The sequence below is a fragment of the Salvia splendens genome, chromosome 8, assembly GCF_004379255.2.
Source record: "Salvia splendens isolate huo1 chromosome 8, SspV2, whole genome shotgun sequence".
NCBI lineage: Eukaryota > Viridiplantae > Streptophyta > Magnoliopsida > Lamiales > Lamiaceae > Salvia > Salvia splendens.
This window is the reverse complement of record NC_056039.1, coordinates 5,799,794-5,814,644: the sequence shown is the minus strand read 5'-3', so window position 1 is coordinate 5,814,644 and position 14,851 is coordinate 5,799,794. Positions and strand designations below refer to the sequence as shown.

General features: G+C 37.2%; 3 protein-coding genes across 4 annotated transcripts; 2 read left to right on the top strand and 1 right to left on the bottom strand.

The window, feature by feature from the left end:
- Window positions 1-63: 63 nt before the first annotated feature.
- Window positions 64-5,593, bottom strand: LOC121743999 (mitochondrial fission protein ELM1-like). Its single transcript, XM_042137432.1, has 10 exons — window positions 5,237-5,593; window positions 4,123-4,361; window positions 3,286-3,382; window positions 2,551-2,700; window positions 2,333-2,459; window positions 1,446-1,558; window positions 1,268-1,331; window positions 1,095-1,188; window positions 905-1,013; window positions 64-447 (listed from the first exon to the last, which is right to left on the bottom strand). The coding sequence occupies exons 1-10, from the start codon at window positions 5,426-5,428 to the stop codon at window positions 346-348; spliced, it is 1,287 nt and encodes a 428-aa protein (XP_041993366.1). The 5' UTR covers window positions 5,429-5,593; the 3' UTR covers window positions 64-345.
- Window positions 5,594-7,007: 1,414 nt separating this feature from the next.
- LOC121744002 lies at window positions 7,008-7,670 on the top strand. Its single transcript, XM_042137436.1, has one exon. It carries the CDS (start codon window positions 7,047-7,049, stop codon window positions 7,599-7,601), a length of 555 nt encoding a protein of 184 aa, XP_041993370.1. The 5' UTR covers window positions 7,008-7,046; the 3' UTR covers window positions 7,602-7,670.
- Window positions 7,671-9,466: 1,796 nt separating this feature from the next.
- LOC121744000 (N-carbamoylputrescine amidase) lies at window positions 9,467-14,419 on the top strand. 2 transcript variants are annotated; one of them, XR_006038358.1, is made up of 11 exons: window positions 9,467-9,612; window positions 10,267-10,315; window positions 10,874-10,965; window positions 11,049-11,200; window positions 11,281-11,327; window positions 11,436-11,469; window positions 11,731-11,897; window positions 12,537-12,633; window positions 12,717-12,898; window positions 13,370-13,564; window positions 13,720-14,419. XR_006038358.1 is itself a non-coding variant. In XM_042137433.1 (9 exons), the coding sequence occupies exons 1-9, from the start codon at window positions 9,527-9,529 to the stop codon at window positions 12,890-12,892; spliced, it is 900 nt and encodes a 299-aa protein (XP_041993367.1). In that variant the 5' UTR covers window positions 9,467-9,526; the 3' UTR covers window positions 12,893-13,210. The 2 variants fall into 2 exon arrangements, 1 of the variants encoding a protein (XP_041993367.1); XM_042137433.1 differs by lacking the exons at window positions 13,370-13,564; window positions 13,720-14,419 and having other exon boundaries at window positions 12,717-13,210.
- The last annotated feature ends 432 nt before the right edge of the window (window positions 14,420-14,851 follow it).

Here is a 14,851-nt window from a genome sequence, read left to right as displayed (position 1 = left end):
GTGTTTGTGAATGGAATTGGTTGGAGTGAATACTAACAAATATCTTAAAACTTGAGCCAAAGATTACAAAGGCCTTCACAAAGATAATCTTTACTTGACTCTGCAATTTGTTCATTTTTACAGCCTACTCAAGGCATCAAAATTTACAGGCCGCATGAATAAAGGTAATGATTATTTTACATGTATTAAAACCCAATAGATGGTAAAATTATTGTAACTGCTACTCGACCTCAACAAACATAAAACATACTGTACATATCTGTGGATCTTTCTCTATGGAAGGGAATGTTACTGGAGAAAAAAAATTGAGGAGATGATTTATGTTGCAACAGTATATAAGTGGTTTTATGGTTGTATTCTCCATCCTCGCTCAGCAAGTGCTTTATGCACCCGGCTTGCTGCCTCAGCAGTATCGTTCAGAGGAGGGTAACCCCAGGTTTCTGACATCTGAAATGAAGAAAAACCCAAGAAATAAGATAAGTTAGCAACCAGAATCATGGCCTCATCACTCATTTCTTTCAATATTCGAAATGAAATATCCACAAACATCTATATTGACAAGGTAAGCCAAATATTTCAAGGTCAACAGATGCTTTCTGCCCATGCTAACGAGAAAGCCAAAACTAAATATCTTCCACACTTAGTCAGTAGACAAACAAAAGTTTCGCAAGTAAAAACAAGACTGACGGATTGAAATGAAATATAACTATAGTAACTTGGTAAAGTTGCTAAACTCCCTGGGCAGCAGATAAATATCCTCTCTTTTTTTCCTCCACTTGTGTGTATATTGACCAACTACTGCCATATTTAGTTCAGGTTTCTGAAACATAAAACTGTTCCTTCTTTTGCAGTAAATATTTTGGTTTCTTTGTTCTTTGATGGGAGAAGGGTATTGGTTACTTACATCCTCAAAACCTGTAAATGGTCTGACCAGGCCTCTTTCCCTTAGCTTCTTATGGAATTCCACTAGTTTCCAAGTGCATCGTTCAGCTCCAACAACATAAACAGGCTTCCTGGATTCACCGATATAACAAGTCAAATAATTTGTCATTTGTGTTTCCGACATCATCAACAACTGCTATAAAGCATTTTACCCGGTGCTGCAAGCCTCGCTCAACATGCTAACTGAATCAGCCGTGATAATAAAAGAATCAGCCCAAGCAAGATGTCCCAAATGTGGATTAGGTCCTGGTAATGAAAATTTACTCATTAGTTAAATAAGTCTTAAAGTATAAACCACCCATAATGTTCAGTGAATGAGAAGTACCTTCACCATCCCATATGTAGATCTTAGGATGAGTTCCAAGTTCTTTTCTTACTAACTTAGAAACCTGTTAACAGAAAGCCCATCTCACAATAAGCTGAGTATCAGGGGAAAGAAGGATTATGGATGGACCACAATTCCTTGAACAGAGGTGAAAACTTGACACTAGAGTTTATCTTACCTTTTCAGGTGTCCGCCTTGAGAAAGATATCCTGACACTTCCACAGCTTGTGAGAACATTGTGAAGGGATGATATCAGCTGTTTTGCAAGGTCTGTGCTATATCTGCAGTACCCTATCAAAAGATAGAACCCCGCATATATGAAGAATCATTTAAAATAATATATCACTTGCAAAATGAAAAATTACAAAGAAACAAATTCAATGAAACAGCCACAAAAAGAAGGAACCAGGTCTTGAAAAGGTAAAAAAAATGAAAATTTCAAATGTGCTATTTTTAAAGCTTGTCAAAGTATGTTAGTTTAACCCTCGGGCCTCCCCCAACAAACTAATAAATGGAGTAAAAAATAATCGATAGTAAATCTCTCCAACAAGTGAAGAGACGTACTGCATGTCTACCCAAGAGTTGTGCCAAAAGGAAACAGGAGAAGATGGGAGGTTGATATTGTTCTAACTTCAAACTTCCAAGGAGTGAGTACAAAAGATGCATAATTTCCATTTTCAAAGTCTCAAGAAATATGCAATATTTTTCACTAACTGCTCATACTCTTGGCAAAAGAACTCATCACAATACTATGATGAATAAAAATAAATAAAAGATAATTTAAAATCCAATTGTCACCCAAAATCTGAATACTCCCTTCGTCTCATAATAGATGTCTCACTTTACTTTTTAGTTTGTCTCACAAATGATGTCACATTTCCTCTTTTCAAAAAAGTTCTCTCTCACATTAATATAAATATACTATTTTCTCTCCCCACTTAACACACAAAAAAACATCTCCTAGAATCCCGTGCCACTACCCAAAAGTGTGACATCTATTATGGAAAGGAGGGAGTACAACTTATTGTTAGTATGACCGCCACAGTATCAGGATGGAGTAATTACTTGTGGGACCTCCGAAGTTGACTACAAGCAATGGCTTAGGCAGAGGTGCAAACTCATGGTGCCAGGCATTAGCTTCACTACGAAGTACAGCAGAATCTATTTGATGAAGTGCTCCTACTGTGAGGACCTGAGAAATTAGAATATGCCTGCGATGTTAGCTCCAACTATAATAATTGAACTAGAAACTGGAGGTATACATATATAGTGAGGATACTTACGACATGATCAGCAGGAGGGTCATGCGGTGTTATCCATTTCCGAAGAAAGCGAGGAACCTGTTCCTGTGCCTGTGGGGTCAATGAGTAATAATCATGTTTTGGGGTTATCACCATATCAAATCTGTCCAAATGGGACCGTGGATGCTGAACCTGAAGATGTAAGTCATGATGGAGTCAGAGATCCTATTTCCATAAGGCAAAGGATAATAAAAGACATAAAAATACTATTTGACACTACAGTCTACATATGGATGCAAACATTTCTTCCCAAATTAAAATAAAAACTGCATGCAGCACAGTGTGCTTTAAAATGTGTAATATACTACATATATGCGAGTGTGTATGTACTTATTGATACTTCAAAAAGAACAGAAATTTCAAACATATAGCTGTCTGGGTCAAGGTTAATACAATTTTACAGTGTCCTGATAAGAAATGTGACTATGACATATAAGATCAACTAAAGGTTAATATACAGTATACTACTAAAGAGCTAACCTATCTGTTCATATAACAACAAGCAGATTTAGAAAGTACATAGTGAGTCAGTGACGATGAAACATTACACTTCAAAATAAAACTTGGTCAGTGACATGAAATTAGTTCTGTTTGATGAGTTAGATAGTAAATAACCGAAATCTTTCTAGCAGAACAATTTCACAAATTTTACGAATGTGACAGGTGATATTTTGCATATAAACAATATTACAGTGCTACCATATATGGGTCACAAACCTGGACAACAAACACGTTGTCAGATGCCAATCTTTTTATAGAGCTCGCAATTGAAATTGTATCTCTGCCAGATGCAACCACAAGAAGTGGGCCATCCCTGGAAGAAGACAAAGTGTTACTTCTCATGTATCAAAGAATTAAGACAATGATATTGGAGTATGAAATATTATCCTCAGGGGACATCAGACTATGGCAACTGAAGTATTTCATCCCACCGGCTAATATAATAACTTTACAGTATCAATCCTGAAGGCCAAACTATTTATCTCAATCAATATTCATAACCAAAAATGGTCTTATGAGATCTTTAGACCAAAGGAACTAAAAATAATCACTCTGAAATCAATAAGATTCTTTTATGAGTATATATATTATATTTAATTTACCAACATGTGAGTGAAAGTAATACTAGAAAACATGACCATACTGTTTCATTAACTAACCAATATCCAAACTCCAAAGTGAAGGTAATTGAAAATATAGTTATTTATTTCATCCAAAACAGAGTATCAATTTTATCTTCAGCAAATACCAAACTAATCCTATCTATCTTATGACAGCGTGACCATTTTATTCTTCCTGTACAAGCTTTTCTCATGATCCATCAAACCACCACCAAAAAGGCAACCACATAAGTTGTAACTTCCTTCACTAAAATATGAATAGATGCACATGTTTAATCTAGCAATCCATCCATACCATTGTAGTTTGTGAGAAGCAAAAGTGCAATCCAGTGATTAAAATAGACCAGGTATATCAAATCCATACTAGTCTATATGAGAGTGCTATTCTGCAGCGTTTTGTTTTCTAAGGAAAGAGAGAGTGCATGGAGCTTACTTCTCAAAAGTCTCCTTAGCCATTTTGACAATATTTTTTACATCAGCATCCAACACTGATGACAGGCCCACACCAGCGCCATTCCCAGCAGGAAAATGTGCCAATTTCCTCCCTCTTCTGGTAATTAAAAAATTTGAATACCAATATATCCGGCTAATGACAAAGTACAATTTCTTATGGATAGAAACTGGAAGCCAGTGAAGCCACTCATTGATTCCTCCTGTTGGTCTCATAACACGCTGAATATCATAAGCATCAAACAAATATAACACAATCAGTTCTTATACGTGAAGTTCTTCTAACATAAACTTAAGAATGGGCGCTCATAATAGCAATCTGGATCACTTATGGAGAAACTTCCAACTGTAGCTTTTGTTTTAGCTCAAGGATCAAGATTTCATATGAGTACAGGCTAGAAGCCAGTAGTAATATAAGGAAGAGTGCCATCACAAGAAAATCACGGTAGCATACCTCTTAGCATGTCTACTCAAATGAGGCATATTTGGTAAGCCAAAAAAGGTACTAACAGTCTCTGGATAATAAAAGAGAGAACCACTTTTTTAATGTGACATGATAATGTTGCTTGAATTGTTTTGTGTTACCTCAAACAAAAAATGACAAAAAGATGAACTCCTGGACAGAGTACTTAACTAAAATCTTAGACCAGAAACCATTCATATCATAACTATCCCAGAAAACATCGTCCAATAAAAAAATGATCTATTCAGTGTCTTTCCCGTATAAAGTCTAAAAAAGAGGAATAAAAACATTCAAGTATGAAAAAACTTTATATTCCAGTTTGCAAGTATAGCTGAATCCATGCACAGGAATTAATTCTATCCATTCAATCAACATGTCCTATCTACACAAACGGTTGGATGCATTTCTAATTCCAAATTCGGAAATCAGAATTCAGCAATACCCTTTGCTTTAACCACTAAATGGCATCATCCAGAAATTCAACCCCTAATAATCCACAATTAAGCCGATCAGAGCACGCACGCTTCAGCGGAAAAATCATGTGTTATGACTACAAGACCAGACCTCAACTTCTCAGTACTTTTATTTCATAGTAACACCGAAAGAAATCCGTAGAGATAAGTTGAAGAATTACATAGCGCGTCTGCTTATCACTTAAGCCAAGTGCTCGAACCAATCCCATGCTCTGGTTCTCCGACGCCGGAAAACCGTTCCCGATTACGACCGCGCGGCGGACGACGCCGTAAACGCCGCCATCGAATATGTCTGGCACTCCGCCCATCGGCTTCGGGCTTCCTGGCGGCTCCGGAAGCCTAATTGGCTTCATCTAAGGTGAGATTTAAGATTGGGATTTATTGGTGCAATCAGATTGGATTCGGAATGAAATAGTGGAGAAACTGAAGGTGATGTGCTGACAATCGAGGTAAGGCGGTTCCCGGTTGAAATTTTGTTCTTCGCTTCAACTCCACCACTCTTGCATAACTTTTTTTATTTCTTAATTTTAAATTAAAATAAAAATAGAAAATTAATAAACCAATACACAATTGGAATTCTTTTTTTTTTGTTGTATAATGTGCTCTCTGTTATCCTTTGCAACAAATCGACTAGTCTATATAAATAATCCCCCATAAGTCTATTTTATCATTTTTGTCCGGTCATCAACAAAAATTTTATTTACTTTTATTATTTTTGGCAAGTAAACTCCACATTACATTAACGTTCACTCTCATTATATTAAAAAATAAGATATAAAAATGGATCTTACATTTGTCTAACTTATTCTATCAATTTCATTTACAAAAGTCAAATAGTTTCTTAAAACTCGTACTAGTTAAAAATGGGACTTTTGGATTTTTGGATATATTCATAAATTCCAGTTTTTTTTGTTTCGGATTTTATAGTGAATTTTGATTTTTTGAGTAATTCGGTTTGGTTTTCAATTTTCATTTTCACAAAATTTTGATTTTTCGTTACGTCCGGTTTGGCCAAAAAAGTTGAACACTCACACTAATGTGCTATTTCGAAAGATGCTTTTTATCCTCTTACAACCAAATATGGATTTAAATATTAAAATATGATGTATTCTCTCAGTTCCCCCTATAACTGAACAACTTCTTTTCGGCATATGATTTTAAAAATTGATATTTATTGAGTTATATTGAGATAATAAAGTAAGAAAAAAGAATAAAGTAGTACTACACCCGTTCTTGAAAAATAAAAACTTTTGAAACGACACTGATTTTAATACACAATTGGTAAAATAAGAGATAATAATTGGTAAAGTAAGAAAGATAGATAGGAAAATGAATAAAGTAAGAAAGATGAAAAGAAAAAAATAGTGGAAGTATTGTTAGTAGATTGTATGGTCCTCTTTCAAAAATAAAGGTTTAGAATGTTTCTATTTTAAAATGATGACTTAAAATAGAAACTATTTCTATTTTTAAGGGGACGAAGGTATTAAAGAACAAATCTTAAATTTTCACTAAAATAAGGAACTAATCACTTAAATTGAAATAACCCAAATTGAAAAATGATCACTTGAGATGAAACAATATTTAATTCCAAGTTTAATTCTTCAAGTAATTTATATAGGTTAAACTGACACCGTACAATATGAAATTATACTAGTAGTATATTATACGAGTAATAATTATATATAAGAATTAATTTCAAATAAATGCAACTTGATTAATAAAAGCGTGGTCAAAATTGTATGGTATGCTCAATTTGTGTGTGAATTGGAAAAGTGGTATTTTGCGTTGGCGCAATTAAGTCAAGTCACTTTACCCACGTTTGTATTGATATTTGATACGGAGTAGTAGTATTCAATATTCCGACCATTTTCACGCGAAATGAAATTCCACTAAAAATGTTGTGGTAGTACCACATTTAAAACGCATAATAAAGAGCACCAACCTTCATAAAATTCATAACTCAACAACTCCATGGCGAAAGACAAGAAGTTCAGCTGGGGCTCGGCCCTGGTCGGCGCTGCGGCCGCCTCCGCCGCCGCCCTGGTCATGTCCTCGAAGCCCCGGGACCCGGCGTTCCACCTCATCTCCATCGACGTCACCTCCTTCAAGCTCAACTTCCCAGTCCTCGACGCCGAGGCCGTCCTGACCGTCCACGTCACCAACCCCAACGTGGCCCCCATCCGCTACTCCGACTCCGTGATGTCCATCCGCTACGCCGGCGCCCTCCTCGGCTCCGCTCCCGTGGAGGCCGGCTCGCAGCCACCGCGCTCCTGCCAGCTGCTGCGGCTGCCGGCGCGGCTCAGCGGCCTCCAGCTCGCCCAACGCGCCAAGAGCTTCGCGGCGGACTTGGGGCGGCGGGAGATGCTGCTGGAATCCACCGTCGACATCGCCGGCTCCGCTAAGGTGCTGTGGTGGAACCACGGCTTCAAGGTCCACGTATACAGCCACGTCATCGTCGATCCGGTTTATCTCGATGTAATTGGTCAGGAAAATAAATCCAAGCTGGAATTGTTTGTCAATTCATGAATTTTGCTATTGGAATTTTAAAATTCATCTCTAACAGATGCCTTAACTTATAGAGGAAATTTGATGCTAGATCTCCCCACGTTTCAATTTCTTTACATAAATTTTGGTTTACTAGCTATTAAAATCAAGATCTAAGTAGTTTGCTTATTCGAGTTTTCATTGGCGCTTCGTTTATTATTTGAATAAGCGTTTTCAAATTTGCAATTTGTTCGTTAAAACTTTGCAGGAATCTATATGGAGTATATGATGAATTTAGTGAAGAGAAAGATGAGAAACAAAAAATGTCTTAGAGTAGAGCTACTTTATAGCACAAATATATATTTAAATAATCGCAAAATTAATAATGTACAAGCTCTATGTATTTCATTGATTAAATAAATTGTCTATGCTGGAGTTACAATATACTATTGGTGTTTTACTATTATTCTGTTGAAACATGACTTTTCAATTTTGATCTTTGCACGAAGCTTTTTCACTTTATTTTATCATCAAACATTAAATTTAAAGTTTATGATGCTACTTCCAACAATTTGAGATCTGATAACGTTAGCATATGATTAATCTAAAAAGATACAATAGTTCATGATAGAGGACTTTGAATATTATTGACAAAATAATTAATTTGACATCCAATTATTGATTCATAAAAGTAATAGTAGTATATGTATATCTACTAAACATGAATCTTATAAGGTCCCATAACATTTTTTGGCACGAGTTTTAGAAATCAATCTCTTGCCCCATTTATCTGTTTTTAGAATTTGCATAAATGATAATATATGCATTTTAATTGATGTTAAATTGTCTAAAAATGACAAGAATGGGATATATCGGGAAACGATTCTGTGCCTATCTTTTGCCATTTTTTGTGCGAATCAAGTTCTCATTTCTGTTTCACTTCTTTATTTGGACTAATAGTATTTTTTGACACGAAAAAATTATTTATAAAAACTCACATGTATTTAAAAGTACTAAAAAAGATTACATGAATTCTTAAAAAAATGGTATAATAAGTTTAAATTTTAAAAATACCATAAAATGGATGTTCATGAAAATAGTAGAGAACTAAGACCATCCACAATAGGCGCCCAGCGACCGCCCAGCCGAGCGCCAGCGCTGGGCGGTTCGCTGGGCGGTCTATTGCAGCCGCCCAGCGGCTGAGTGGAGAGAGAAACCGCGCAGCGCTGGGCGGTCGGCTGGGCGGTCCGTTCGGCGCTATTGCAGCGCCCGGATCGCCCAGTGCACCGCCTAGCGCGAAAAAATAATTTTTTTTTTCGAAACACTATATATACGCGCTTTGTTCGCACGACTTGTTTTAACGAGTACTCTCTCTATCTTAATTTCTATTCAAGATCAACAACGCAAAATGAGTAATGCTGGTGGTAGTAGTGGTGGTAGCGGAGGGGATGCTGATGAGTACGAACGTCGAATGGCCGAGGCGTTGGACGCCTATACGACCAACGCGATAAACCAATGGATGGAAAGGGCCTTGCAGCCGGCGATACCTCGACCTCCCCCAGTGGTCCACCGCCGCAGTGTGATTGATCGGGCTGGGCTATATTTTATAAATATTAGTGAATTTTCTCGTTTTTGTGTCGTAAATTTAATTCCGTATATTGTGTGATTTTTAATTATTTCATTTTGTATATATTTGTTAATAATGATGTGGATAGTATGTGGCTGGGCTATGGCTGGGCTATTTGCTTGTTTTGATGATGTGGCAGGAGGATTTTTAGTGCGGATGATGTGGCAGTGGCTGGGCTATGACTGGGCTATTGCTGGGCTATTCCTATCGTGGATTGCCTAAAAATGACAATTTAAAAAAAAAAAAAAAAGGTACTATAGTACTCTACTAAAATCTTCGAAACCCTTTTGCTTCGACAACATTTATTGGCTCACTGTTTCAAGCTGAGCTAGAAACAAACATGGCAAAAAGCAGGATAGTTACTGTCTCCGCGCTGCAATTCGCTTGCACCGATGATGTTCTCACAAACGTCGAAACAGCAGAAAGGTGAATCCTCTTCTTTTCTGCATCTTGTAATTGTTTTTGCACCTACGGAGCATTAGTCAGTTGAGATTTTGGAGGAATTTTAGTCCGTGTAACATGAATCAGTGATTTAATTTGAGCGTTGTGTTATAGTAATTGAACTTCAGTCGACAAGCTAATAAGAAACAATAAAATTTGTGATTTCCTGAGTTCGAATGCCAAGTATATTTCTTGTCAGCGAGCAGTTAGTGGTTGAGTGTTGCTTGGTTTGTAGTTTTTCTAATAATGAATTGATGATTAATCTGGAACAATTGATATTTACTCGACTTGATATCTATAGATGTTTTGAAAAAGAATTGCTGGGAGCCATCATAGATCTATTTTTGGCCTTTTTGTTCTACTCACTTCTTCAAAAGCTTTCTTATTTTGAAGCTAAACTCTTTCCTGAGTCCTGATTACATCATACCATTGTGTTTCCAGAGCTTGTCTTTTAGTATTCCTAGTCGTTTACTCGATCATGCTGTTAGTATTACGATGTGATATTCCTGCATCATAGCATCAATGGAGCTTGAACCTTATAATTTTCTCACGGGCTGTTTCTATATCTTAAGCATTGCACATTCGTCAGAAAATTGTGGCATTTGAATATAGAATTAACCGGAATACTTTTGGATGCAGGTTGGTTAGAGCAGCTCATAAGAAGGGGGCTAATATTATTCTGATACAGGTTTGTAATTTTTGAAGAAGAGATTTAGTTCCTTGAAACCATTATAATCTCCATATGCTTTTCTGGTTGCTTTTGCTATAGTCTGTTTTGTGTTTTCTTGGATTTATTGGCTTCTACAATGATTTTCATACTTCCACTCTAGAATGTAGGCTATCTTATGGGAATGGGATTTTTTGGAAGAGTCTTATGTATTCGACGATTTTGACTTTCTTGACTTTTCATCTTACATGCAGATAACTTACTTTCTTGTTAGTTTTATAGTGTCTGCAGACTCTGCCCAATTTAGCTATAGAAGACAGCTCAAAAGTTAGTCAGGATTATTAGCTGCTTTGGTGGCTTGGAAATTTTTTTGTTATGACCTTTTCCTTACCTAGTGCCTTGTCTTCAATCGATGCCTTTTTTGTTGAATTGCGAGAACCATTGCCCTAAACTTGTATTTCTCTCAGATCATCCCAGGGTGTTTTACTTCAAACACATTTTTAAATGATCCAGTGTCTCTTTCTGTGCCTATCTACTCCTATTATATTTTGAGTTGTGCTTATGACATTGCACCTTCAGGAGTTATTTGAAATCTATTACTTTTGTCAAGCACAAAAGGAAGACTTCTTTCATCGAGCTAAACCTCGTAAGGAGCACCCAACTATACTGAGGTACAAATTTTCTACTCAAGAATCTAGAAAGATATTTCACTAAAACCAAAGCAGTATGCATCTCTAAGGCTTGTGGAATTCAGGATGCAGAAACTGGCAAAAGAATTGGGAGTAGTAATTCCAGTTAGCTTTTTTGAGGAGGCAAACAACGCACATTATAATTCAGTAGTTGTGATTGATGCTGATGGGACAGAGCTTGGACTATACAGGAAATCCCACATTCCAGATGGGCCAGGTTTGTTGAGATTGATTGATGCATCCAAGATCATATTTCCAGCAGAAGGGTTTAATTATGGGTGATTATGCTTTTTCCAGGGTACCAGGAGAAGTTTTATTTCAACCCAGGCGACACTGGTTTTAAGGTTAGGACCATTGTGTTGAATTATCAGTCTGATTCTTATCTTTATTGAACCTATACTTGTGGTACTGTTGCTGATTGCTTCAATCCTTGGTGATGTAAATGTCAACAGGCCTTCCAAACTAAATTCGCCAAAATTGGAGTTGGTAAGATGTCTTTACATCTAGCTCACCATCCTTCGTGTTTAATTTGTTTCAAGACCAGAGTTCATTTAATAGTATTTGAAAATTACCACAAGAGCAAGAATAACATAGAGTCTCCTCTGCTCCTGAACTTCTAATTTTCTGTAGTCTAGCTTATGCGGACTGGTAAATACTAGGGATAGAGTGCGAAGCAGCTTGCAACCCTTTAGCGAGAGCTGATGATTACTTCTTGTTAGCTGATGATTACTTCTTGTTACTTGTAAGGTATTTGCTGGGATCAGTGGTTTCCAGAGGCAGCTCGAGCCATGGTTCTTCAAGGGGCAGAAATATTGTTCTATCCTACTGCCATTGGTTCTGAGCCTCAAGATGATGGCCTAGATTCTCGAGATCACTGGAAACGGGTGATGCAAGGCCATGCTGGAGCTAATTTGGTGAGTTTCCAGACCAGCACCATCTTTACATGAAAAGATTTTGAGCATCTTATCAGTTGTTGTTCTGTTCAGGCATAAGATATGTTGTATGACAAATACCGAATTGCAAGCACAGTTTCTTTATTAAACGTGCATCAGATCATAATTACTTTTGATCCCATGACCTCCATGCTTTATTCTCTCTTTTTTTATTGGTGGGTATGTAGGACGCATGATGTTCTCTGTTTTGCTTAGGCTTTGGATATAGGTTTGCCTCCTTTGGCTGGAACTTGTTCATAAGGAGGTTCTTTTCTTGTTTAACGCTCATTAGTGCAAAGGTTTAGTTCCTTTGATTGGTTGCAATTTATGGCATATTTTTTGTTTTAAAATTGCCAATGCACTCTCATTTCCAGTATGCTAGTAGCCATATGTTTATACCTTAAAATTCAGTTCTTATCTTCGGAAATCAATACTGCCTTCGTTCCTCTGCAAAGCTAGTGTGCAAGTCTTGATGGAGGAAGGAGGAAACTAGACTCTTTCAGCAGCCTGGCCCTTATTTAATTTCAAATCATGTCCTTTGAATATGTATTTATCCAATTGCGATGTCATATTGGTAGCTTTTGCTTTCACATTTAATCTCATATACCTTTATACATGCAGGTACCTTTAGTTGCATCAAACCGCATCGGTAAGGAAATCATAGATACTGAACATGGCAAGAGTGAGATCACATTTTACGGGAATTCGTTTATAGCAGGTTAGTTTTTTTGCCAAATTGATCAAAATTTTCAGTTTAACACCCTTTACTCCGTACTTTTGAACATGTGTTCTGTTGAATAGGCCCCACTGGAGAATTGATTGCTAATGCTGATGATAAAGATGAAGCAATTCTTGTTGCAGAATTTGATCTGGACAAGATCAAATCCAAGAGACATAGTTGGGGGATATTTCGCGATAGACGCCCAGATTTATATAAGGTTCTTCTGACGTTGGATGGCAGTAACATTTCCCTCTGATTCCATGTAAACTTTGGCCTTGCTTAATACAAAGATTTATGATTTCTTTGTTTGAGCCCCTTTACTTTCTTGGGACGATATCCGGCCAATTGAGAAACATCGCCGTTTCAATAATGTGACCCTTTTCAGTTATCCAATTTGCAGACTTAGTTCGATGGAAATATGCTCTTTTGGTTCTGAATTGTGTGATCAGTGGTTTAGTGCATGTTTTGGAGTTTGTTAACAGAAATACAATAGTTTAGCTTTATAAAATGATCGAGGGACAGTTCTAGTAAATTAATGGAGTATGTTATTTATGTCTCATAAATTGATTAAAAACATAATTTTAGTCTGCTACCGAATTATGTGTGTTATTTCTTACCTGTATTGATTTGGTGACTTAGAAAATTGAGATATCCTGTGTTGTCATATAAATGACAATGTTTATGATTTTGATGATGTGGATATCTCAAATTTTCAAGTAATTAAAATATATAGGGTTCGAAATGCCACGCGGCTGCAAACTGAAGTTTTGGTGGTCGAACTTTGACAATGGGGGAAGCTTAAAGATTAAAGAATGTATGAATTGAGGTCTGAGGTGAAAGTCCCGAAACAGAAAAAGGTGAAGGATTAGAAGAAGAGTTGAACTGTACAGAAAAGGAAAAAATATAAAAAGAAGCAGCGAAAAAGCAGGTGTGTGTTGTGCACTCTCTGCTATGAAGTAGGAACATTTTATGCATTACTAGAGCTGTCTTATTTGCATGATTCAAAAATAAAGAGGTAGCAATGACATTGATGCAAACAAGACTTAATTAGCTGGTGCCTACCTATGGTGTTGTTATTTGCAGGTGCTGGTGCTGGTGCTGGTGCTCTTCTCCTCCATGGATGGTCTCGACGTCATCTTCCTCCTCGTCGGAGTGAACGACGTGCACCTGGAGCCGTCCATTCTCGCGGCAGGCATGCAGGAACTCCTGCGTTGAGATTCTCATCTCTGTCAGAATAAGCCTCCCATTCTGCCTCACGGGCTGCAAGCACCTCTTCCCAATGCAAGATATGGGCGGTGGAAACCCCCCGTAGTTACTCCTCGACCTCCTTGCCGGATTCCTCATCTCCTCCTCGTCCGACGACAGGTATGGCTGACCAAATATCTCTGTAAAGGAATGGTGATGGTGATTGTGTCCTGCAGCAGCCTTCATGGATTGGATGTGTTTCCATGAATCGTGGAATGATGGATTTTCAGGCAAAGGCATCTCAAACAAGTGCTGTATGCCGCAGCATGTTGCCATTTCGTTTGCTTTTTCTTGGCTATAATCTAGAGATTGGTGATGGTGGTGGTTTGGTGTTGGTGTTGGTGGTGGTGTGAAGCTTTTCCCGACCCCATTAAAGAATAATGAGAAATGGGAAAAGGGGTGAAATATGAAAGAGAATACTAAATTCTGGTGAGCATTATGTGGGGTATGGGCAATGAAGGAGAGACCACAGATGGATGTGTTGATGAATTCAAATATTGGCACACTTTAAATGCGGCCTGCCTCTCATTTTTTTTTATCCTAACCCACTTCACTTTTGACTCAAATTTTATCCAACTAATTCCATATCATGCCACCGTAATTCCTATTAATATCTCTAAATATAAAGAATAAAAGGTCGATTTTGTCCCATCGTTTTAATTTTTAAATTAAAGGTAAATGGTCGATTTTGGTCCATCGTCGTTTGGATTGTATACTAGAAAATGTCAGCACTCATCGTTTCATTGGCTTCAGCCTTCAAGAGATGCCAACTTCGTTGAAATGTGATTACTTGGGGATAAATGCATATGAATTAAACTTTAGTTTTGATTAAGATATTTGTTGTGTAATCATTTCAAGAGATGTTATATTACAGCGCTATATGCAGCGTTAATTATATTAAAATGTTTATTCCTCTCATGCTTGTTCAATATCTTATATTTGGGCGAATTATATCCTCATAAATGCATTG

Excerpts from the sequence above, each read along its gene's own strand:
- LOC121744000 (XM_042137433.1), top strand. The coding sequence starts at position 9,527 with ATGGCAAAAAGCAGGATAGTTACTGTCTCCGCGCTGCAATTCGCTTGC. Across the intron at positions 10,966-11,048 it reads GAGCACCCAACTATACTGAG|GATGCAGAAACTGGCAAAAG; the intron begins GTACAAATTTTC and ends TGTGGAATTCAG. Across the intron at positions 11,328-11,435 it reads CAGGCGACACTGGTTTTAAG|GCCTTCCAAACTAAATTCGC; the intron begins GTTAGGACCATT and ends AAATGTCAACAG.
- LOC121744002 (XM_042137436.1), top strand. The coding sequence starts at position 7,047 with ATGGCGAAAGACAAGAAGTTCAGCTGGGGCTCGGCCCTGGTCGGCGCT.
- LOC121743999 (XM_042137432.1), bottom strand. The coding sequence starts at position 5,428 with ATGAAGCCAATTAGGCTTCCGGAGCCGCCAGGAAGCCCGAAGCCGATG. Across the intron at positions 2,460-2,550 it reads ACCCTCCTGCTGATCATGTC|GTCCTCACAGTAGGAGCACT; the intron begins GTAAGTATCCTC and ends CTAATTTCTCAG. Across the intron at positions 1,014-1,094 it reads AGCGAGGCTTGCAGCACCGG|GAAGCCTGTTTATGTTGTTG; the intron begins GTAAAATGCTTT and ends CGGTGAATCCAG.